Source organism: Balaenoptera physalus (assembly GCF_965194825.1).
Source record: "Balaenoptera physalus genome assembly, chromosome: 18".
NCBI classification, from domain to species: Eukaryota; Metazoa; Chordata; class Mammalia; order Artiodactyla; family Balaenopteridae; genus Balaenoptera; species Balaenoptera physalus.
The window spans coordinates 3663361-3687906 of NC_138899.1; the positions used below are offsets into that span (position 1 = coordinate 3663361).

A 24546-nucleotide genomic window follows, 5' to 3' on the forward strand; every position below is an offset into this window, starting at 1 on the left:
GAGAAAAACCAATATTGTATATTAATACATATATGTTATGCATTAGAACGCATATATGTTATGCATTAGGAACCTAGAAAAATGGTACAGATGACCGGTTTGCAGGGCAGAAATAGAGACACAGATGTAGAGAACAAACATGGACACCAAGGGGGGAAAGCGTTGGGGGGCGGGTAGTGGTGGATGAATTGGGAGATTGGGATTGACATGTATACACTAATATGTATAAAATAGACAACTAATAAGAACCTGCTGTATAAAAAATAAATAAAATAAAATTCAAAAAAAGATATTATAGGTGAAAGCGTTTGTAAGCTCTGAAAGTATTATTTTCTATTATTATTTTTTAAAATAATCCATACTTACATTGAAAAAAAGAAAACCCAGTGTGGACTGGAATTACATGAATTAAGAGCAGATAAATTAGTGGATAGAGGATTCAACGACTCTGGCAAAACCTTACAGTCAGTCTATATAAATAACTGTAATAAAAACAATAAATATGTCTTGCTGAGTTTTTGTTCTTGGTAATTGTGCTGTCACCTTATAGCCTTAGTCTTTTGTCATCTTCAAAACAACCAAATAAGGTGAGTACTATGTTCCCATTTTACAGATGGGGCTTAGTAAGATTAAGGGGCTTCTAGAGTCAGAGCTCCAGGAGCAGACCTGAGCCACAGCAAATCTGCCTGACTCATCCTCCTGTCTCTTTACTCCCAGGAAAACATGTCTTCAGTAAATGGGATAAAAATTTGACCTGAATTTTAAGCTGGAACCAAATTTAAATAAATATACTGTGAAAGGAAAGAAGAGAGGGAGGAAGGGAAAGAAGAAGTTAAGCAGTTAGGAAATTAGAAAAGAATGGAAGAGGGCAGGGGAGACAAGGAATGGGAGCTGAAAACAGAACAAAAAGTGAAGAGAAGGAAGAATGTCGCATATTTTGAGCATCTTAAGAAAAAATCTACATTCTCAGAGATATTATAAAGCGAATGTGAATTTTGGTGACTATCAGAACCAAAAAAAGTTTAAATCAAGTCTTGAATATTCATGCATGGAGTTACCATTTGATAAGACCTACATTTTCTAAAAATCTGAAAGGAGAGATGCTGTGGGTTTTGTTTCAACTTGAATTCTACACAATGTGTTTCTCTTTAAAATGTGAATCAGAACTTTATTGCTTTGACAAGGCTTTTCTAAAGCCCTCCTGTGAAGTGTGAGTGAGGATAGTCCTGCCAAGAATCCAAGCACCTCATGACCAAGAACGAATGACAGCATGATGCACACAGTGGGAGATGTAAGTGAATATTACACAGATAACATATGCACATGAAACCTGAATACTAGCCTCTCCTTGTTTAATACCAGAACAATAGAACATGATTACAGCTGCTTTTAGTGTCTAGGATACAATTATAAAGAGCTTACATTAAAAACTGAAAAGTCATTCAGCAAGGATTACACTTGACATTATGCTGTGAATGTCCTCTCATTTTTTTTAAAGATATTATTTTTTAGAGCTATTTTAGATTCACAGCAAAATTGAGAGGAAGGTACAGAAATTTCCCATATACCCCTGGCCCCACTCATGCATAGCCTTCCCGGTTATCAACATCCCTCGCCGGGGTGGTACCTCTGTTACCATTGACGAACCTACACTGACACATCATCATCATCCAAAGCCCATGGTTTACATCAGGGTCACTCTTGGTGTTGTACGTTCTATGGATTTGGACAGATGTATAATATCACGTATCTACCCTTACGGTGTCATACAGAGTAGTTTCACTGCCCTAAAAACTCCCTGTGCTCCACCTATTTATTCCCCTGCCCCTACTCCTGGTAACCTCTAATATTTTTACTGTCTCCATAGTTTTGCCTTTTCCAGAATGTCAAATAATAGAATCATATACTACGTAGCCTTTTCAGATTGGACTCTTTCACTTAATAATATGTATTTAAGTTTACAGAAAGTTCATAGGACCTTTAAAAAAGTTAAGAAGAAGCTTTGCCTTAAATTTCACCTAACATTCAATTGCCTACCACTATGGACTGAATTGTGTCCCCCCGAATTCATATGTTGAGGCTCCAACCAGCTTGTGACACTGTTTGGAGATGGGGCCTTTAGGAAGTTATAAAGGTTGAATGAGGTTATAAGGGTGGGGCCCTGATCCTATAGGATTAGTGTCCTTATAAAAGACACCAGATAGGTTGTTTTTTCTCTCTGTCTACCATGTGAAGAGAAAGCGGCCATCTGCAAGCCAGGAAGAAGACGTTCACCAGAAACTGAATGAGCCAGAGCCTTGATCTTAGACTTCCAGTCTCCAGAACTGTGAGAAAATAATCTCTGTTGTTCAAGCCACCCAGCTTGTGGTATTTTGTTACGGCAGCCTGAGCTGATGAGTATACCTACTAAAACGTAAAGGTATTTCAAAATTACAAAAATAATTTGTTATTTGAAAATAACAAAAAATAATGAAATTTAAATTTTGAAAAGAGAATTTTTAGAAAACCTCAATAAATTGTCCTTAAAACATTCAAAATTAGACACAGTGAAGCAAAACATTTTCAGGGATTACTGTGACATTCAGAAAATTACTCTGCCATTTATAAAACACGAAACATATAAAAATCATTTATTTCTGTGGGTATGATAGCAAAAAGTATATTAATTTCTATAACTCCAAGCTCCTCAAAGTGATCTCTGATCATTTGGACACTGGGGCACACAGGCACACACACACAAAACACCACCACAGTTGCTTTTAAGGATAAGTGACTCAGTGATTGGTTTGTCCTTCTTCTTGTTATGTAAAATGCTTGTTATTTGTAAGAAACAGAAAACAATCTACATAATAATCAAAATGATGACTAATGACATAACCGGAAGTATTCAGGAATTAACGTATTGGCTGAACTTCCATTCCTGGTAAATCAAGACTATAAAATTCCAATCCTTGTACAAACACATAGCAGTTAAGTTTGTTAATGGTCAGTATAATACCATAACAATTTATATATGGAAATTTCAAACCAAATATTAACATTTGCACTCATTAATTTTTATCTGAATTGAAATTAGTAGGTGTTTGTTTTTGAAAAGTTGGACTTTAAGGCATGATGTAATAGGATGCAACACTAGCAGACATGCAATAAGGGTGTAGTTACCTGATCAGGTTTGGTGGGGCCATTCACGGTGGCATTTTCGGGAGTACTGTCCTGAGATTGTCCCTTGCACAGACCTTTTGTTGCATCTTTGAACATAATGTCTTTTTCCAACATACTGTCTTGCTTGGCAATTGGCAATGCCAGGGGGCTGCTGGAGGAAAAAATCAATGCTACGATTAGTCCTCTAACATTGCCATATCAATCAAAAATTACCATGACTAGACAGCGGGTTATAGAAAGTTGTTTAATTCAGATAAGAAACAGTGTCAACACTGCAGGTAAAATCAATGAGAAATCCGTAAACTTTTCTATTACCTCCAGATTTCGTTCAATTTCACCTTTAAAAGAAAAAATATATTCATTTCAACCTGAGAAGAAAATGTTTATGAATGGATATATGACTTAACAGACAAATCAATGAGCAATTGAAAAGCTAAGGTGGAAATGCATGACTGAACTAAGCAAAACATTTAAATGTGAATGAATGCAAACAAGGGAAGGCAAAATTCTACAATTAAGTAAAATACTGTTCATACAGGATTTTAATATGTTATAGAATCATGGACAATAGTTAAGAGTTTGTGAAGAAATGATAATAGGAATTAAAAACAAACGACATGCTTAAGGACTGCAATGTTACAAACAATAAGTTTTATTACTTCTTTACAGCTCACGCTAGGCAAAAATATAAAATAAAACCTACTTCATTTTTTGTTCTTCCATAGACACTGTTGCCAAAAGAAAGACAAGTTCATAAAAAATAAACACAATCCGAATGTTTAATTTGTATTGTAACACTTTAGTAAAATTTAAAAATGTACTTTCCTAAATGTGACCATAAAGCAGAAATACATACATATTTAATCAAGTGCAATATATAGAAACATAATTATTTCATGTATTTTACAACAGTAGTTGTGATTCTAATTAAAGCTTAATGCATTTTGTTGGGTTTTTAAAATTTCAGTTTTATGGAGGCATTTACAAATAGTAAAATTCACTCTGTAGATGTACAGTTGCATGAGTTTTGTCTACATATACATAATTATATATAGTTGGTTATATATATATATATATATATATATATACATTTGTGTAACCCACATAATCAGCAACACATAGAATTTTCGTCACTCCCAAATGGCTCTTTGTGCCTCCCCTTTGAAGTCAATTATTTCCCCTAACCCCCTGCCCCTTGTAACCATGCTTAATTATTTCTTTCACTATAGTTTTGCTTTTTCTAAAATGTCATGTGAAAGAAATCACAGCGCATGTAGCCTTTTGTGCCTGGCTTCCTTTACTTAACATGTTTCTGAGATTCATTCATGCTGCTGCATGTATCAAGTTTGTCATTGTTTATCACTGGGTAGTGTCTTCCTGTGGGATGCACTGCACTTTGGCTGTCCATTCACCAAACATTTGGGTTTGTCCAGTTTTTGTCAATTGTGAATGGAGCGTCTATACACATTCACGCACAGGTGTTTGTGGTGACGTACGACATATGCTTTCATTTATCTTGGCTGCGTACCTAGGAGAGACTCCAAACTTTCCTCGGGGGCTGAACCATTCATTGGTGCTTCCCCCACGCGTGGGCTGGAGTCCTACTTGCTTCACATCCTTGACAGAACTTGCCTTTTTTGTTGTTTTTTAATCCATTCCACTGGATGTGTTAGTGGCTTCTCCCTGTGGCTTTTATTTGCATGTCAATGTGGTTATTTGACACAACAATCCCTTCTTTGGTAAAGTGTAAGTTCAAATCTCCTTTTTTTTTTTTAATGGATTCTATGGTGTCATATTATTGAGTTTATATATTTTGGATTCGAGTCCTTTATCAGATACACATGTGGCAAATATTTTCTCCCAGTATGTATCTTGTCTTTTTATTTTTTTAACAGTAAGTTTCAAGGAACATTTTTTCTCTTATGGTTTGTACCTCTTGTATCTTATCTAAAAATTCTTTCCCAAACCCAAGGTCAATAGGGTTTTCTCCTAGGTTTTATTCCAGAAATGTTATAGTTTTATGCTTCACACTTAGGTCTACAATTCATTATGAGTGGCTTTTTTTATATGGCGCTGTATATGGGTCAAGTTTCATTATTTCTTCGTATTGCTGTCCAAATGTTCCAGCATCAGTTTTGAAAAGAACATCTGTCCCCATTCAATTACCTGGACACCTTTATTGAAAATCAACTGACCATACATGTGCAGGCCTACTTTGGGACATTCCATTGTATTCCACTGATATAACAGCTTATTCTTACACCAATATTATATTTTCTTGAGTAATATACTTTCAGAGTAAGACTTGAAATCAGGCAATGTGAGTCATCCAACTTTGTTTTCTTTTTCAAAATTATTGAGGCCATTTGAGGTTTAGCATTTTCATATACATTTTAGAATCTATTTGTCAGTTTTTATAAAAATTTCTGGAATTTTGACTAGCATTGTGTTCAAAATATAAGTTAATTTGGGGAGAATTTACCTAATAACAATGTCAAATTCTGTCATCCATAAACACAGTATATTTCTCCATTTATTTAGATCTTCATTAACTTTCTCATCAGTATTTTGTAGTTTTCAAAATTAAAATCTTGCAAATAATTTGTTAGATGTATTCTGATATATTGCATGTTTTATGCCACTTCCAATGTATTTTTATTTCAATCTCTAGTTGTTAGTCTATAGGAATACAAATGATGGTTTTAGATTAACCCTGATGGGGAGGAAGGGAATAATTTGAAGGACTTCCTTCAGTAACCACAAGTCTCATTCACTGTTCTGCAGCCCATCTCTGTGTCACCTTCCAGCCGTGCTGGAGTCTAGGAAAATGGGAATAAAGACAGACTAACGAACGCGCTGAATTAGGTCCAGGTCTGAGGCAAAATCAGGAATAGCTGAAGAACACGTTTACAGAAATGTGAGGTCACTTTACATCCTCTGAACTCTGGATGATGAAGTTTTGCAGTGTTGTAGTCAATGACGATATTTTCAAGTAGGCAACAGGGCAGGGGACCATATATTAAAAAGAGGCAGCATGGTATAGTAGAGCTGCAACAAGCATACATTTTTGAGTCAGAAAAGCTACGAAGTTTGATGCCTGGCTCGGCCACCTCGGGCTGGTTACATAACCATTCTGTAAAAGCAACTGAAAAACAGGCCCGTAGTGACGGATTACCAACATAATGCACATCAAGGGCTTAGCTCAATGACCCTGGTAATAAGCAGGCAACAGTATTAGCCGAAGTTTCTGGGAATCTACTTACAAGCTAACAGGTTAGCCTATTAGTCTTGTATGGACAGATGCAGAAGACGAGAGATTCTGGGATAACAGACGGAGGACGTAGTGCTCACGGCGAACAGAATCCACGCTTCCTGGGTGCACCAGTTCTCCTTGCCCCCTGTCCCATGGGGGGCGGGAGGGGCAACACAGATGGACCTAAGTGGACGGCTACACTTCGTGCATCGTGTCGCGTTGTAGGAGAGAAAACTGGGCAAGAAGCAGGAACTCTTTGAAAAAGCGGTACACGGTGCCCGGTAGAAGAGAAGCCAGGGACCTGGCGCTGTGGTCTCCTCCAGCCATCCAGTAGCTGGTATGACTAACTGCATATGCCCTGCAGTCTGACCAACTGAGCAAGAACGTGGAGGCGGCTCACGGCCCACAGTGGGCGTCCCTCCCAATGCTATATTATTCATTAAAAAAATTCACTATACGAAGGGAATGCTTAAAAATGCTCACCTCCAGATCAGCTTGAATACCATCAAGTAATAAGGTCTTTACAACCTTCAGAGAGGCTGTATTTCTCCCCTGAGCAACACTGGAACAAGGCCTCTCTGCTCTCCCTTCTGTTCATCACACCTGGAGCTCCAGCAGCACGCCTTGTGCTTCTCTGACTTGAGAGCCCTTCAGCTATTTGAGGACAGTTGCGGTTCCCTGATATTTTCTATAATTTGAGTAAAACACTTGCAAATCATTTTAATAATTATATGGCACTGAATGTATGACCATCTCTGTGCTAAGTACTACACACACATTAACTCTTTAACAACAATACCATAAGATATACATTATATTTATGCCCATTCTGTAGATGAGTAAACTGGGGGCCAGAGAGGAGACGAACATGCCCTGGACACACAGTGAGCAGTAGCGAAGCTGGGACTTGAGCTTCAGAGTCTGTGTTCTCAACCACCGTGTCACACTGCCTACGGCTAAAAGTGCACCCTCACACCTACCAGAATATTTCCTTCTTTATCTCCCCTTAGACCGACTGTCTCCCTTTTCTGCATTGCCAAGAAATTAAAAAGCAAACAACAACAATGACAAAAAAGCTAAAGAGAGGTTTTGCAAATACTGAATCTTTTGAGTAAAAAGCAATTAATAAAGCAGTAGTTAGATTAGTCAAGGTAAAAACTAGAAAGATAGTTTATAAAATAAGTAAAATCAACTCTAAAGGATTTCTAAAAGGAAGAACTGGTGAGTCTACTAAAACAGTTGAAATACTCCTTTTGTATCCCAAATCTAATCGCAGTGTTAATAGCAGGCCCCTTGAAAGACACACTTGAAAAGAAGATTGGTCCAGAAATACAGTGACCTCATTCTAAGTCAGTTTTTACCTCCATTTGGCTACTACCTGACCTTCTAAGAACTTCAAAATCTCCCCACAGTTCCACCTTTGCCAAGTGCAGGAACTAGAATATCTAAATGTATTTCAAGTCCTACAGTTCTATGATGCGAACACATAATCTCTCTTTACATGCTTTTTCACCTGCATTTTAAAAAACCATGTATACACTCGCTAATATCATAGGTTATACACTCTAGGATCTACTACTAACAATAACTGCAAGTAGCTGGTTACAAATACTCTCATTCATATGCAACAATTTTTCTTCAGGTTTCTGTTCTAATTTTTACATGAAACACGTTTCATCCATAATCATTGTGATTAACAATAGCATTCATATGTTAACTTCTATATATTTAAATTATCACTGATTATCCATTTGTAGAATATAAACATGTATTAAAATGCTATTCTTCTAGAAAAAGGAATAATCTTAAAGGAATCATTGGTATTTTAATAATCATTAAAACTTTATCAATTATGGCAAAATATTTATAAGATTAATTTAAAAAATAAGTTGTAATTATATAGAAAGAAGAAGAATTCAACTTAATAAACAAGAAGAAACATATACAGGATACGAAGAAATATGCCCAATGAATAGACAGTAGTTGCACCAAAAAGGTCGACTAATGCGGAAGAAGGAGGTACCATTCATTCCCCTCATCTTAACTGAACTTTAGACAAGCTTCTCGCCACTCTAGAGCCCTGACCTCTCCCTTCTTAGAGAACTTACTTTAAAGAACTTACAATTATAAATTGTTTTCTCCGCCCCTTTGAGATGTAAACCCTTCCCAGGCTTACAACCCGGGGATTCTCTCTCCAGGACCTGAGAGCCACCCTTTTGAGAAGCAATCACCGTGAAAGATGGAGCGCTTGTCTCCCAGTCTCCGTGGGAGGCCAGGAGCCTAACTCCATAAACACCAGTGAGCAAACTCATGCCTCATCACCCTGACCAACCGCTGGATAATTTCCTTCAGCAGTTTTCCTCTAAGCCCAGCGCTGACAAGCTTTCTGGCCTTTAGTTTCAGGGAGTTGAGCTCAGTATCTCTTCCCTACTGCTATATTCTTGAATAAAGTCTTTCCTGTATCTTTAACTTTTCTGGTGCAATTTTTCTTCGACACTAATGAGAGATTATTTTCATGCTTCTATATGTTATTCTGTATTTTCCACATTTTCTTCAAGGAAGAAAATATTCTGATTATTAAAAAAGTAATTATTAGAGCTAGACATTTATCAGCAAGAAAGAAAAAAACAGGATTGAATAGTATATTTTCTAAAAGAAGGCTTTTGGTAAGGCAGACTCCATAAACATAAAGAAAATGAAAGAGCTACCCACGGGTACTTTAGATTAATGCAGGTGAGATACCTTTAACTTGATGAGGAAGAAATTAGATGGACTATACCAGCAGACACCCGATTTCTAAACTCTACTGAATTTATTCGAGACTTACTTATTTCTATAAACATAAAAAGCATTTCATGCAGAGCAAATGTGCCTGTAGGAACTAGGATTTTATTTCTGAAAATCGAAACAGGAACATAATAAAACTAACGAAGGCGACAGTTATTGCCCGTTATAACTAAAGCAGTTTTAGAAAACTAAAGAAAACAAATAAAATTGACTATATTGAGATATATTAGGCCAATCGGGGAAAAAATTTAATAGAAACAAATGTGAAGAAATGGCATATGTGACTCAGTTATTTTGGTAGTTAAAGTAATGGACCAAATAGATAGTTCTCAATTTTAATCCTAGGAACATAGCTACATAAATTATTTATTAAAGGGAATTGGGGTTTCTCTGCATCAATAAAATAAAATAATGATCCAAAGATTAATGTTGAATGAAACGGTTCTTGGAGAGTTTTGAATTAATTGCTACCTTTGGCCCCCCCAAAAATGACTTTAGTTTTTGTAAGAGAAAATACTTACAATTTAAAAAACCATTTTGGTAAACTATTAGTTGTCTTTAAAACATAAATAAAAATTTCAACGTGTCGCTTGTGGTTGGATTGGAAATTATATTGTTTTTAAGACATCTCATTCATCTTAGTAGTTCTCAACAGATACTTGCAAAGAAATTTTTTAAAATCTCTAAATTAAAATAAGTTGAATCCAGAAGCTCTAGGGAGTTTCTAAATATGTCAAAAGTTACATTTGCTAGAAGTGACTCGCTAGCATGTATTTATTTTGCTGAATGAATGATATTTATATGAAACAACGTTATCATTTATTTAAATCAAAAAGATGTTTAATGATATACTGCATTTTTCAGACATATTTAATAAGTAAATTTGATATAATTTGATAAAACTTAAGTTGACAGCACAAAAGCACCAGAACACACACACATACACACACACACTCACACTCACACTCAGTCTATAATATAAGAGAAGGAAATAGTGAGGGTGTGTGGCAGTGGATGGAACAAGCCACCTTAAAAGGTAGTGCGTGCTCATCAATGGAGATGTTTCTAATGTAGAAAAGAAAGAGAAACGGAATGTCTACCCTTTCCCTCCACCTTCACCCAAAGAGAGTCTACTTCTCCACCAATATTGGAAGGCTGACTAATTGCCCAACAATGTTTGAGGGATAGTGTGAATGGTTTAAACTGAAACTAGATTAAACAATTCTCAACGTCTCATTATGTCCCCATATTCTGACATTTCTCTCTGTCCCCTACTAGACTATAGAATCCCTTCCTAAGCGTAAATTCTTAGGGAATTGACTGACAGCTTTAGCAAGACTTTGTAGCTACATTCTTCAGATTTTTAGCAATGTAGTCATAATATTTGATTAGGAAACAGGTTGGATGTCTTGTAGAATTTATTACTAAAAGAAAGAATTTTGCATATATCAAATGAGGTTTTTGATGCAAAAGCCCTTTATACTCTAAAGGGCAATATGAATTAGCAGTGTTGAAATAACTGTCTATTTAATTACTTTCTTTAAAATATTAATCTGAAATGAAACCACACAAGAAATTTTATCCCAGTGTTCCCTGATTCTACATAAGTAGAGTATAAATTGCCAATTAGGACACTTTTAAGCTGAAAGAGAGCTTTATTGATAGTTATGCTAGGTAAATAGGCATTCACTAGTACTGGACCAAACCAGGACATTTGGTCACTCTAGTTGTAGGAAACTTCTGATAGTGTTGGATTAAAAAGTTGTTAAGGTCATAAAAAGCCACAGGGAACATTAAGACACACTGGAGAGTCAGAGTATTATCATTACTACAAGTTTTCTGAGTGGGGCATGGGGCCCCAGGTAAGACATCCCAAGGGTATAATAGCTATGGTATCAGGCAGTATTGCATTAGGCTGCATCAGCCTGAAACTAAGGCTAGTACCGTAAGGAAATGAAGGGTTATTTTTCTCATAAAACAAGAAAGCCAGAACTATACAGCTCAGGAATGCTGACCACCTCAAGGAGATCTTCCAGGACCTTGATTCCTTGTAGGTTCCTGTTCTGTATTCTTAGCAAGTCACTTTCATCCTTTGGTTTCAGAAACACTTGGCATCTCCAGGTAACACATTTACGTCCCAGGCAGGATGGTATTAGAAGGACACAAAACAACAAGGCTGACCAGACAAAACCGTCCCTTTACTCAGGAGAACAACAGCGTTCCTAGAAGCCCTACCCGGTTACACTCACTAGATTTAGTAAACAAAAGGCACTGCTTGGGGCTTATTAGTACACGTAAAGGGAAAATTGGATAATATATGAGTAGCTAGTATGGTAGACACACCAAGTGTGTGAACCTACTTTCTAAGGAAGGTGGATCAAACTGTGCCAAGGGCTTTGTTTTGCTGAATTGGTCCAAGTCACACAGGAACGTGTATGGGGGTGGGGGGGTCCCTAATAACTACAGGGCCTATGCTCTGCCGAGAGGCCTTTGCAAGTTTGGTTCAGAACTGAGGACTGCACAACAGGAATCCGAGCAAAGCCCCTGGTGCCCCTCCTACACATTCTCCCGAGTGATGCTCAACGTTGCCACTAAAAAGTACTGAGAGAGCTTAAAATAATATCATTTTGAAAGGTTCCCTCCCAGCCGACGCCCATTTAATAGGATCAGGATAGAGCACTTGCCATCTCAGCTCGGCCCAGAGAAATTAAAAAGGGCTCCTTGGTGGCCAAGTGGCTAGAAGATGTTCTATTTAACATCAGAACAGAGCTCTGGGCTAAACTCAGTTATCGGCACTGGGTCCAGACGTTCTCCAAAGCTTCCTAACAACAGAGGCCAGGAACAAAAATTGGATCTCCCTGAATCGTGGGACGGGATACTGCCATGCTTAGCAGGACTGATGTACCTGTGTAGGAAAGGCCAAGACTCAGCATGCACTAAATCCTAGTGTCTTAGTTCCCGGTGTTATACACAGGCAGTGGCCAGCGTATCACCTGCCTTTCTTCTGGGGTTCAGGTGCGGGGCCACTGCTGCCGCGCCAACAGAAAACCTTTGTATTTCCTTAATGTTATCTGTTTCTCATTCTCTGAACACTGACCACTTCAGATCAACACCTACTGATACAGGAGGAACTCTGAGAACGATCTACAATTAGGAATATTCTTTTTTTTTTTTTTCCTGTGGGTTAACCTAAGACAGAACCTGTTGGGCAAAGATAAGCCAGCATGGTTCTGTCGGGCATCCCAAGGCCCAGTCACAGAGCGTGATGCTTTGAGCTGAGTGCCAAAGAGGGTGGTATAACTAAAACTGCTTTCTTTAAATGAAGCTTGCATAATGAGATTTCACTCCAAATCTCATCCCTGCTCAAAAGAAGAAAAGTCTCTAAATAAGACAGTTTTCTTTTTCAATGATAAGTTCCCAAGTTTTGAAATGGGCTGACATATGATTTCTTTCACGCACGAAGCTAGTGTAGAAGGTGAATGCTTCCAATCACTGAAAACGCTTATTAAACGGCAGTAATAATAAAGTTCAATATAAACGCAAGGGCCCTGGTGGAAGTGCTTTGTATGTTTGTATCTCAATGCTTACTCTCACGAATCCCTACGGGCGACGTGCTAATAAAATTCAGATTGTTCACCGCCAGCCACAGCTTTCCTGACATCCAAGGCAACAGCCCAAGAGCTTCCAAATGACTCTGGAGACTTAGGGTTGGGAGTCTGGTTGGACTTTAATGCAGGTGATGCTATTTTACTACAAAATGTTCACTGAATCTGTGGTGAATTTGAAAATGCTCAGGTCACTCAGGGTTATGGTTATTTACAAGAATAACTGTCTCACAGGAGTAACCAGAGACGTGGTGTTCAACCAGCAGGGCAAGGGAATTAATGGCTGTAGCACAAGGTACCTAAGGATCTTAGAGTAAAATGGACTTTGCAGTACTGCTTCTCCAAGCGTTCTGGTCTAAACTACAAGGGGATATTTCCATAGGGTTTCGACATATGTGAAAGGCTACCTCCCTCTTACCATTCCAGATCTGCAGTGGTAAGATTGTGCACACCATGCATTCCTCCTGAGCTGTTCCTGCCTTAGGAAGGAGAATATGAACAAAGAATCCAAAGAAATGGGGTCAAATTGCAGCTACCGCTGCCCAGCTATACCCTTAAGTCTGTCACATCTCTGCGCTTCTGTTTCTCCATAAATAAAATGTGGATAATTATGTCTCTCCATCCTAAGTCATGGAATTTAAAGGTAGATGGAAATTACTATTGAAATTACTTTGATATGCAAATTGTATTTATTTTCAATTGAGCAACAAAGGCTCTAGAAGAAATCCTTGGGGAGCCACAAGTTGGCTTGTGTTTGAATGTATGCGGGTTGAGCCTATTTCATAAAATGTGGCACCTTCCAGGTTTTCCACTAAACGCCTGTTCTAAGCCTATTGGGGGTCTCAGGTTGTACTGAGGTCAAGAAGGACACACTCATAGCTCCCATTGCGCTGCTCAATCATCCCTGCAGGGTATTTCTCCTCGTCGATGGCCACTTGGCTGAAGCCCCCCTGGGTCCACATCCCACCATCAGCCCCTTGTCTGTGTTACCCTCGGCCCTGCTCAGTTCTGGGTCCTCCCGGATTTTTCTTGGTCCCAAGCAGAACAGGAACTTTTCTCCACCCCAAGTGCATTACGGCTCAGAAGCCCTGGAGACCCAGCCCCCAAGCAACTTAATCCAAGTATTCACCCAACCAAAGCAGGTCTTCTCCGAGACTGGATTTCCTATCCAGCTGCTTAGAAAATACAGTTTTCTCCATAAGGTCATAATCAGTTTAAAAGCACCAAATGGGAGGCCTCATTCTACTGTCTTAGCTTATAGTTAAAAGGCCTTCATTCTATAGATGATTTTGCTGACAGCTCACAGATGAATGAATAACACCTTTTTTTCCCTTCTGCCATCTCTCAAGCACTATGTAGTATTACCATGAGTCAGATACTGCACTTCGAACTTTAGAAACATTAACTCACTTAGTCATCAAGAACAACCCCATGAGACGGTTACCATCCTCATAACCCTGCGCTGAACTGCAGTGCGTTTCTTTTTTTTTTTTTTTTTTTAACATCTTTATTGGAGTATAATTGCTTTACAATGGTGTGTTCGTTTCTGCTTTATAACAAAGTGAATCAGTTATACATACACATATGTTCCCATATTTCTTCCCTCTTGCGTCTCCCTCCCTCCCACCCTCCCTATCCCACCCCTCTAGGTAGTCACAAAGCACCGAGCTGATCTCCCTGTGCTATGCAGCTGCTTCCCACTAGCTATCTATTTTACATTTGGTAGTGTATATATGTCCATGACACTCTCTCACCCTGTCACATCTCACCCCTCCCCCTCCCCATATCCTCAAGTCCATTCTCTAGTAGGTCTGCATCTTTATTCCTGTCCTGCCACTAGGTTCTTCAAGACCTTTTTTTTTTTTTCCTTAGATTCCATATATATGTGTTAGCATACTGTATTTGTTTTTCTCTTTCTGACTTACTTCACTCTGTATGACAGCCTCTAACTCCATCCACCTCACTACAAATACCTCCATTTCGTTTCTTTTTATGGCTGAGTAATATTCCATTGTATATATGGCCACATCTTCTTTATCCATTCATCCGATGAAAAATATGGAACGCTTCACGAATTTGCGTGTCATCCTTGTACAGGGGCCACGCTAATATTCTCTGTATCGTTCCAATTTTAGTATATGTGCTGCCGAAGCGAACACTGCAGTGCGTTTCTGACACGGACGGACCACCTAGAGTCAGCACAAACCCCTCAAGTTAAGGGCACCGTCCCCAAACGGCTGCTCCATTTCAGATGTCAGCCACAAGTCTGGGCGTCCCCAGACCACCTGCACTTCTGACCAATTAGCTACAAATTCAGGTGCTCCCTCGACCCTTCTCAGGTTTGAGCATTCACTCATATGATTCACAGAACTCAAGAAAGCCCTATACTTACTATTGCAGCTTTATGGTGAAGGATACAAATCAGGACCAGCTAAACAAATAGACACACAGGGCAAGGTCTTAGAGGGTCCTGAACTCAGAGCTTCTGGGCCCTCTTCCCATGGAGTAAGGGCACATTACCCTCCCAGAATATTGATATGTTTACCAGTTAGGAACAGAGGTTAGGCTGCCTCAAAGCCCCAGTCTTAAGTCACATCATTGGTTTTTAGACACAGAGTGAGTAAGGTCAAATGGTTGGATGGATAACTTGGTGGACAGATAGAAAACAGTGGCCCCATCTTTTTATTTTATTTTATTTTATTTTGGCCACACAGCTTGTGAAATCTTAGTTCCCCGACCACGGATTGAACCCCGGCCCTCAGCAGTGAAAGCCCCGAGTCCTAACCACTGGACCACCAGGGAACTCCCCCAGTGGCCCCATCTTGTTCCATTCCCGTGCGCAACTCTGACTGGAAAGCAGGTTCACAGCAGACTGTACTGCGAGTAACCTTCTCGCTCATCACTTCTGTGAAAGGGACATCTCTTCCTCATTCCGCACTGTCTTCTCCAATTGTCATACTACACACGTATCCTAAATCGACAACGTTCCACACCTCAAGCAGACGAACCATAACTGAAACTCAGATCAATCATTTCCTCTTTAAAAGACAAGTTAGAAATGTTAGAATTACCAATGAAAATGACCTCCTCACAGAAACAATGTCAGACTGAATACACGGGTGTGACATAAGTCCAGTCACTGAAGCTCTGAGTCTCGGACAGGGATGTATAAAACGGGGAGAGAAATACAAAGTACCTGGAGGTGTTGCTTTGAGGATTAAATGGAATTATCCCTCTGCACAAGTAATCCCCTCTGCACAAGCGCTGATGCCCGGTAACTGCTCAAAAACTCTCAGTTGTTATCATTGTTTATATTATTAATAAGTGAAAACCCGCAAGTGTTTAGTGAACTATTCTACTCCATGTAGGCACTGTGCAGAATTTTTGAGGATGCCAACTCAAGGACTCCATGGAAGAGAATATTAGAAACAAAAGTGGGCATCTATCAGGATGTCTCAGCGATTAGAAACCCTAGGAGAGCATTTCCAGGTTCAAAGCCCAAAGGGCACGTTCGGCAGCCGCTGTTTCATTAGCAGCAATAACAGTCAAAGAGGCACTGAGATAGTTAAGGATGGAAAAGACAGCGCGGAAAGGAGACACCCCATCAGCAGGAGGGAAAGGACAGAGTGGGAGGCACAGCCACGTGTGAGAAGAGCTGTTGAGGGCTTAGGGAAGAGAGAGGAAGCCTAAAAGCTTTACAGACAGTAGAGACCCGATGGAGAATGCCATAGTTGGCAGGAGCTCTGGAGTTAACTCTAACCTGCTCATTTTAAGACATGAACTCGAAACTCAGGCAACTAATAGACACCTTAATAATGTTCACTGGATAGGAGATGTCTTAGAAACCATGAAATGTGGGACAACCCAATAACAGAGGAATTTCTTATTGATACAGTGTTGAACCAAAGATAGGCAGTTGCTACAAACCCTGCAGCACAATTGGGGCTAAATCATGATTTATGGCACAAAATGCTTGCAGAACAATGAATGTAAGTTGACAATGGAAAGGGAATTTGACTTGTATGCTGAGATATTAGAAAGTAAACCACTCAATTATTTTTTAACATTTTAGCAAAATGCGTTCAGGGAAAAGATAAAAGAAACAAGTCAACTTTGTAATGAAAATAAAAAAAGGAAGCCGGGGTTAAAAATAATGAAGAAAGATGGGCAACTGTAATTCAGATGAGGTTTTACATGTTAAATCTTCAGAATAAGGACTAGAGATAAAAAGTGGGAAAGGTTATCGAAGAGAAACAATAGATTATACAGAGGAGAGGATAAGTTGTTTTAGGTTCTTTCTAATTCTGTGCTTCTCCAATCAATGAATATGCCCTGTTCTATCCTGGGCAAAATAAGGAAAGAGGACAGGCAAAAAGAAAAGTCTGCAGAAAATTGCAGCAATGAGGAGGAGAGAAGAAACCCAAACCCTCCCCAAACATCGGATATAACCACTGACTCTCACGTAACCAGTAATGAATACATTTTAGAATTAAGTAGAGGTCAGTGCATTTATGCCTGACTTGAGCCTCTGAATTACCTAGAGAGGTTTTAAACTGAATGTGTTTCTGATGCCAGTGATGGGACAGGCTCTGAAATAAGCCTTTTCCCCTCGGCTCACGGCCTTGTGATGCACCTATTGGAAGCATCTCTTCCATCTCCTAGGAAGGGAAGTCGAGTCATGCTGCCTCTGGGCCTGCCGCTACACCTGGGGAGTGGGGCTAATCCTCTGATGGATGAATTGGGGACGAGTCTCCTCGGCCCCTCCCTTCTCGGAGCGAGCCTCCCTGCAGAGACCACAACTTGTCCTCCTCCTGTCTGTCCTGAGCCTTGTCTGGGGGGCCCCTCACTTGGGAGATCTCATCTGACTCATAGGTGCCTTGGACTTACTTGGCCAAGCTGCCTAATAATGGGATAACGTTATAAACCCTTTCAGCCACCACATGCAGGCATGTCCTCTGATGCAGCCTCCATCCCTGATCAGGTGTGATTTGGCCTCCGTCTTTACTGTTTGATTACCTCTCAGATGGTCCAGAACCCAGACGGTGCTTTTTATTCAAGAAACCCTCAAATGCTCCAATGTTAGACATAATCTCCATCACCAGGCAAGACACAGGGTCAGAGATAGGAAGTACCTTCCTCAAGGTCCCACTGCTTAGATATAGCAGATTTTGGTTTTGACCTCAAATGTTTTTTCCTTTATATATTTATTTATCTCATTGAGACATAATCTACATAACACAAAAGTCACACTTTCAAGGTGTACAAGTCAGTGCTTTTTAGCACATTCACAGATGTGTGTAACCATCACATCTACTTCCAGAATATTTCCATCATCCCCCCAAAGAAATCCCATATCCATTCAGAGTCACTTCCCATTTTCCCCTCACCTCATTCATCCAACCACTAATATACTTTCTGTTTCTATGGATTTGCTAATTCCAGACATTTCATATAAATTCAGTCATACACTATGTGGCCTTTTGTGTCTGACTTCCTTCACTTAGCATAATGTTTTCAAGGTTCATCTTCTTTACAGCATGTGTCAGTATTTAGGCCACATTTTAGATAACAAGAAATCATTAGTTTTATACTTAAGAGAGAAAAAATGAATATTTGTATTTCCTACTTGAGGAAATTTAGTCATGATGATAGTTATTGAAAACCTTATATATCCGTTTAGTTTAAAACATGGAATGTGTTTAAAATAGTATCTTTGGTCTCGTGATGACAAATTGAAGGAAGAACTGAAATGGTAATATTAAAAAATCAGAGGGTTTTCATGCCTAACTCATTATTGTCCACAAGTATCTTTTGGTAAATGTTGATATGCAGCTTCAATCTTCTAACTTTTGGTTGAGAGACAGACTTAATACTGATTGAAAAATGACTGGTGACTAGAGAGGGTGACAAAGGAGAATAACTAACTCCTCAAGGACCAAGGTCTACGACTTTATCACTAGGCAGAAGGCACTTACAGCTTGCTGGGAAGGGCTGGAAGGTCAGGGATGATCTCTTCATAGGGTTCCTCTTGGGCCAAGGTCTGAACACAGGAAGGCTCTTGCATTCTTCCTTCCCAGGCAGACTCGGCTTTCAGCAGCATTTCCTCAATAAACTCAGATGCGGCAACATCTACGAGTAACAATACCAGGCGATCAGAACCAGTGAGTGGGAACATCCCACAAAACTATTTACTGTCAATAATTCTGGTATGTAACATGCTAAAATTTATCAACACGTGAAGCAAAACAAAAAACATTAAAAGTTTATGGTAGGAATAAAATGGCAGTGCCACCATTTTTAAAGACTATTTTATGTTACATCAGTGGCATGTTTAATTACATGACATAATATAAAATGACATGATATAAAAATATAAAATGACATAATATAAAAATAATATTCACTGAGTGGTCACAGGTAAAATGTGAAATCACTGAGAAGCGAAGCTTGAGAGAACTTAATGCCGTTTTATTCTCCGTGAAAGTCTTCCTTCATCCTGGTGAATGTGGAAAGGAGGAAATGTGAAGAGGAAAGTAGCTATACCTTCCTAATGACTGCACTCTTATAAAACATGTAGTAGGCATTCTATAAGCATTCTACTAACTGGGTAGCTGTATAAATAACTACTCGGTTGTGTTTTTAAATCAGTGGGTCTGGCCTCTCTCTGTGATCTGGTGGGATTTCCTTTTCAATCTGAAATAAAAATAATTATATTTCCTTACAAATTACATGTTAACGGTGACATCCGAACATATTTGAGCAGCAATACAGCTGTGCATTAATCAAATTTATGCTTACTAACAATTGAAGCTGAAAATCAATACATCCTGAAGAAAAATCACATTAATAACAACTAAGAACCTAATTGCTGTGGCTACTCCTTTCCAATCCCCACGACTAAACTGCGTGACCTCTTGTGTCCATGAACTTGAGTTATGCGACTTTATGGGCTGGGTGAGGTAATTCAGCTACCACAAGAAGATATTTACGCCAGGATTTTATCATCATTTGCTTTAGATTAAATCATATCTGCGTAATGAGTAGGAGACAGCTCAGCGTCCTCTTCTTGGGAGGTTATTTCCATACCAAGTAACAGCTATACCTCAAACTGCTTTTATCCCTCAGATAATTTTTTGTGTGTCCATTTCAAATGCAAGAAGTGCAAAATAACAAGAACATAATATAGTATTACTCAGCCATAAAAAGGGTCATTTGTAGAGACGTGGATGGACCTAGAGACTGTCATACAGAGTGAAATAAGTCAGAAAGAGAAAAACAATTATCGTCTATTAACTCATATATGCAGAATATGAAAAAAATTGGTATAGAGGATCTCATTTACAAAGCAGAAATAGAGACACAGATGTAGAGAACAAGTGTATGGATACCAAGGGGGAAGGGGCTGTGGGATGAATTGGGAGATTGGGATTGACATACATACACTATTGATACTCTGTATAAGATAGATAACTAATGAGAACCTACTGTATAGCACAGGGAACTCTACTCAGTGCTCTGTGGTGACCTATATGGGAAGGAAAGCCAAAAAAGAGGGGATATATGTGTACGTATAGCTGATTCACTTTGCTGTACAGTAGAAACTAACACAACATAGTAAAGTGACTATATTCCAATAAAAATTGTTTTTAAATATATAGCACTGATGATGATTTTCATGGTCTCAACCACAATATGGGTGTCTAGTTTACTGTTTCCTGCACTATCATTTTATGTGGTTCCTTCTTCTTGCTGTTGGTATATCCTGCATCTACCTGAAACTAATCAACAAATGTTTACTGAGAGCCTACTATGGTCCCATCATTGTGTCTCTCATGACCAACATGGCATGGAGAACTGATTATACTGATGCTAGGCTTTGCGTGACCAACGTGGGCAAAATTGTCTAAGAGAGTCATCAGACACCAGGCCTGTGGCAGCCAGGGCGGAATCTAGACCAGCAGCTTAGTCACTCCCGGGGCTCTGGGACTGTCATTGTCAATTGCCTTGAGTGTCTGTTTTGGTGAAATTGACACTAGGCTTGAAAGGTCAAAGTGTGATAGAGTTCATGCCGTCCAGGGTCAATCATATATTCCATTCTCTGGGAAAAAAGCCAGAAATACAGTCTGGAAAAATGTGATCTCCTGTTAGATCTAGAGTTAACAGAGGACGGGGGTTTATATGTACAATAAAAATATTTTTGAAAAAAGATAGGAGAAAGCTACAAATTTCTATGTACTCTTCCAATATTTACCATTAGGCAAATTTTTATAGATAATAGTAAGATCACTACCCTATAATTAATATTAGCGTGGTTCTAAAGTTTGAGACTATTAAGCCATCTTATAGTTTGTTAACTCTTCAATTTATTTTTGGCAAATAAGATCAATAAACATTAAGCAATGATACTTAATTCCAATAAAATAAGAAATAGAGCAAATCTCCCATTCTGTCTTAAACGGGAGGTTTATCGGGTAATTATAATCCTAGAAGCACATGAAACAAGAAATCTCAGTTGTGAAGTGCTTTCAGGTTAGTAGAGGTACAAAAACAAGAAGAATAAATATATTTATGTTATTCAGATCAATTAATACCTTCAACATTTTTACATTATTTTGTTACTTGTGCAAGACTTTTCTCTTTGTTATTTAGAATTCTTATTTTTAATATACCAAAAGTAACTTACAGGTAGTAACATTGTTGTCAAGTTTTAAAAACTAGAAAATTAATGTAGTACCCACTTTTTAAAAGAGTGGTAAAAAGGACTCTAGAAAATTTCAAAGAGATATTTATTAAAAAATAAGTAACATTAAGATTTTCAAAGTTTTAAATTAGGTTGAGAATGTTAGTCTCTATTGCTTGCAGTGTAAATATCTGCACAGAAAAAAATACTCTTACCATTTAAAAATACCCTAATGAACAAGCATGTATTTGGTATGGTGAGAAACTAGTTAAATAACAGAAAAAATATATTTTAAAGTAAGTGACACTGCAGGAATCACTGCCCGGGAAATTGAAAGCCCAAAGAGCACATTGCAATGAAGTCCCTATGAACTTAACTGCTCTCTGACAGATGCTGGTAACGTAGCAGTGCCCAGGAGTTTGTGAATCATGCTTGAACTGGGTTGGGTTTCACAGAGCATCTCAGGAGAGGCTGACTCATTTTGTAGCCGTGTCCGTGATGGGGCAGCAACTTCAATATGATGGGAAGAAGACAGTAACTGCTCAGCGATCCAGCATGCTCATAACCTACCTGAAGCCTTCTCCTCGTTGCAGTTCAATAGGTGTGGATTTGCCTGATGCATCAAAAGAAGTCTCACCAGGTTTGCCTGAAACATTAAAGGTAATTGAAATAGGAAAGATGATGCTGGATACTTAAGATTCATCAGTAAATAATCCATAGTTGCTATCCCCCAGGGGCACTGGTGGAATGAGAATGCATTAGCATAACCTACTATGCTAAATGTTTCTTACTCTCTCCATTTCCTGTTTTTGTTTTTGTTTTTTTAAAAAAAGGACATTCAAACTGTTTCATCAATTACTGCATTCAAATAAAAAATTACTCATCAAATGTGGGTTAAATCGTTGAGGTTTGAAAAGGTTCACTTAACGCCTTTCAGGTTTACTTTAGGGCACCTAATGGGAGGAATCACATGTTACAGTGTGTTTTGTTTTAATTCAACAATTCATGCAAGTCACACCTCTTGTTACTGTCCGTCCATCACAGCATCACGGACAATATGAACCTAAGGTCCAATGACAATTAGAAGAACTTCATCTCAAGTTATAAGAATAAAGCCCCTCCCACCGAGAGACCCCTACAAGCACCCACACCCACACCTCTCCGGTCTCCGATCAAAGAATAAAGCTTCCCCACAGAGGACCAGATTCCATATCCTGTAATAAACCACAACGGAAAAGAATATGAAAAAGAATACATAGATGTACAACCGAATCACCCTGCTGTACAGCAGAAATGAACACAACACTGTAAATCAGCTGTACCTCAACAAAATTTTTAAAACAGAATAAAGCTTCCCTTTGCTGCTGAACCCAACTCGGTCCTGTTCTACTGGTGTCAGCAAGCCGGGCAGGAGGACCCTTGCTGGGGCCCAACTTGAAAGGGTCGGTAACAAGATCTTAATGATAGCCACTCTCTCAACACATGAATACGGCTTTACCACCTCATCCATTTAGGTCTTCTTTACTTTTTCATTATATTGTTTATATTTATATAATATTGTTGTATAGTTTCCAGTGTAGAAATCTTACATACCTTATGTAAAAAATATCCCTATATGTTTTATGTTTTCAATGCTATTTTTCTTTGTAATTTTGGAGATTCCTTTGGAATTTTTATTCTTTCTCTTTTCCTAAGTTTGTCTTTCCATTTCTTGGTTTATTATATTGATTAGAAGGGCTTTTCCGATCTGTGGCTTTGTTGCTTCTGTGACATTTGCCTGTCATTCTCCATCCACGCAAGCACTCTGCTCAGACATTCCAAAGTATCTCCCCGCCCATCAATTACGGCTCTTGTTAGTGTTCCCACTATAAAATTAATTAGATTTTAAATAGTCTGCGCCATTGCTAGCTTTCCCACAAGTCCACTGCAAATCAGTGTTTGGTTTTACACAACATAAAATATATCAATAACACTTAAATCATGTTACAGCAGACTGCTTATATTTAGGGTTTATTTTTATTTCCAAATATATACAGTTTACTAAAGACATAGATGTTCTCTTGAAATCTGAAAGACAAAATATATAGAGCAGGGTCCCAGGACATCAAAATGGGTATAGAAAAGAGTTTTGTTTTGTATCAAAAATTTGAGCGATTTGCTTGCTTTTCAACCATAGGAAAGGAAGGGAAGAAGGGAGGAAAGGATGGAGGGAGGGAAGAAGGAAAAGAAAAAAGCAGGAGGGAGGGAGGGAAAAAGCAAGGAAAGGAAGGATGAAGGGAAGAAGAAAAGCAGAAAGAAAAGAAAAAAGAAAAACTGCAAAGCCAAGAATTATGTAAGATTGCCCTTGTTTTTCACAATTTTGAAAAAAACCGCAGTACCTAAAAGCTTTCATTTTCTGACAAAAATGTCCAATTGTAGGAGAATCTAACAGTTACTTTGCATTTCTAAATTCAATTCACTCTTTACAGAACTCCAAAGAGAAACTTGGGCAAATCTCTCTACCAATCACCTCTCTCCGCAGCTTCCCCTGTAACTGCAGGAAGCATTTAAGTGGTCAAAGCAAATGGTTTCCTACATGAAAATCTATGACCACAAAAGTACTTCCATTTATTTCAGGCCTGTAAAAACAAACATTCATGTGTGGAATGAAGAAGATTGTCTCACTTGGGGAATTCCATTTTTCTTCAAGTCAGTATTTCCCACGTGCTTCCAGTTAGAGATCAGTGAGGCATGTCCCAGAACTAAATTAAGCAGGGCAGTACTGATTTCAATTTCAGAGTAGTCTGCAACATTTGTTTTAACCTCAGGTAAGACCTTTAGGTAAACTACTTCAATGTGAGCAGGTAAAGTGTGAACCCAACAAAGATTCATCTCCACTATTACAAGAACTTTATAATCACCAAAACTATCAGAGGCTAAGGTGGCTGACATTGTGTGTGTGTGTGTGTGTGTGTGTGTGTGTGTGTGTGTGTGTGTGTGTGTGTGTGTGTGTGTGTGTCATTCGGTGTCTCTGTGTGTGTCAAAGGAGGCCCTGCGTGGCTGATAGAAAATATATTTAA

At 38.7% G+C, this 24546-nt stretch overlaps 1 protein-coding gene across 5 annotated transcripts in view; it reads right to left on the reverse strand.

Moving 5' to 3' along the window:
* MYO16 (myosin XVI) overlaps positions 1-24546 on the reverse strand; it is a 546696-nt gene that overhangs the window by 279313 nt on the left and 242837 nt on the right. For 4 of the 5 annotated variants that reach the window (XM_082435257.1, XM_082435255.1, XM_082435254.1 and 1 more), the window contains 3 exons: positions 22058-22133; positions 18783-18936; positions 3163-3313 (listed from right to left, as the gene is read on the reverse strand). In XM_082435257.1, coding sequence (XP_082291383.1) covers positions 3163-3313; positions 18783-18936; positions 22058-22133 — 381 coding nt within the window. The remainder of the gene's footprint in view (positions 1-3162; positions 3314-18782; positions 18937-22057; positions 22134-24546) is intronic. The other variant, XM_082435256.1, reaches the window with a different exon arrangement.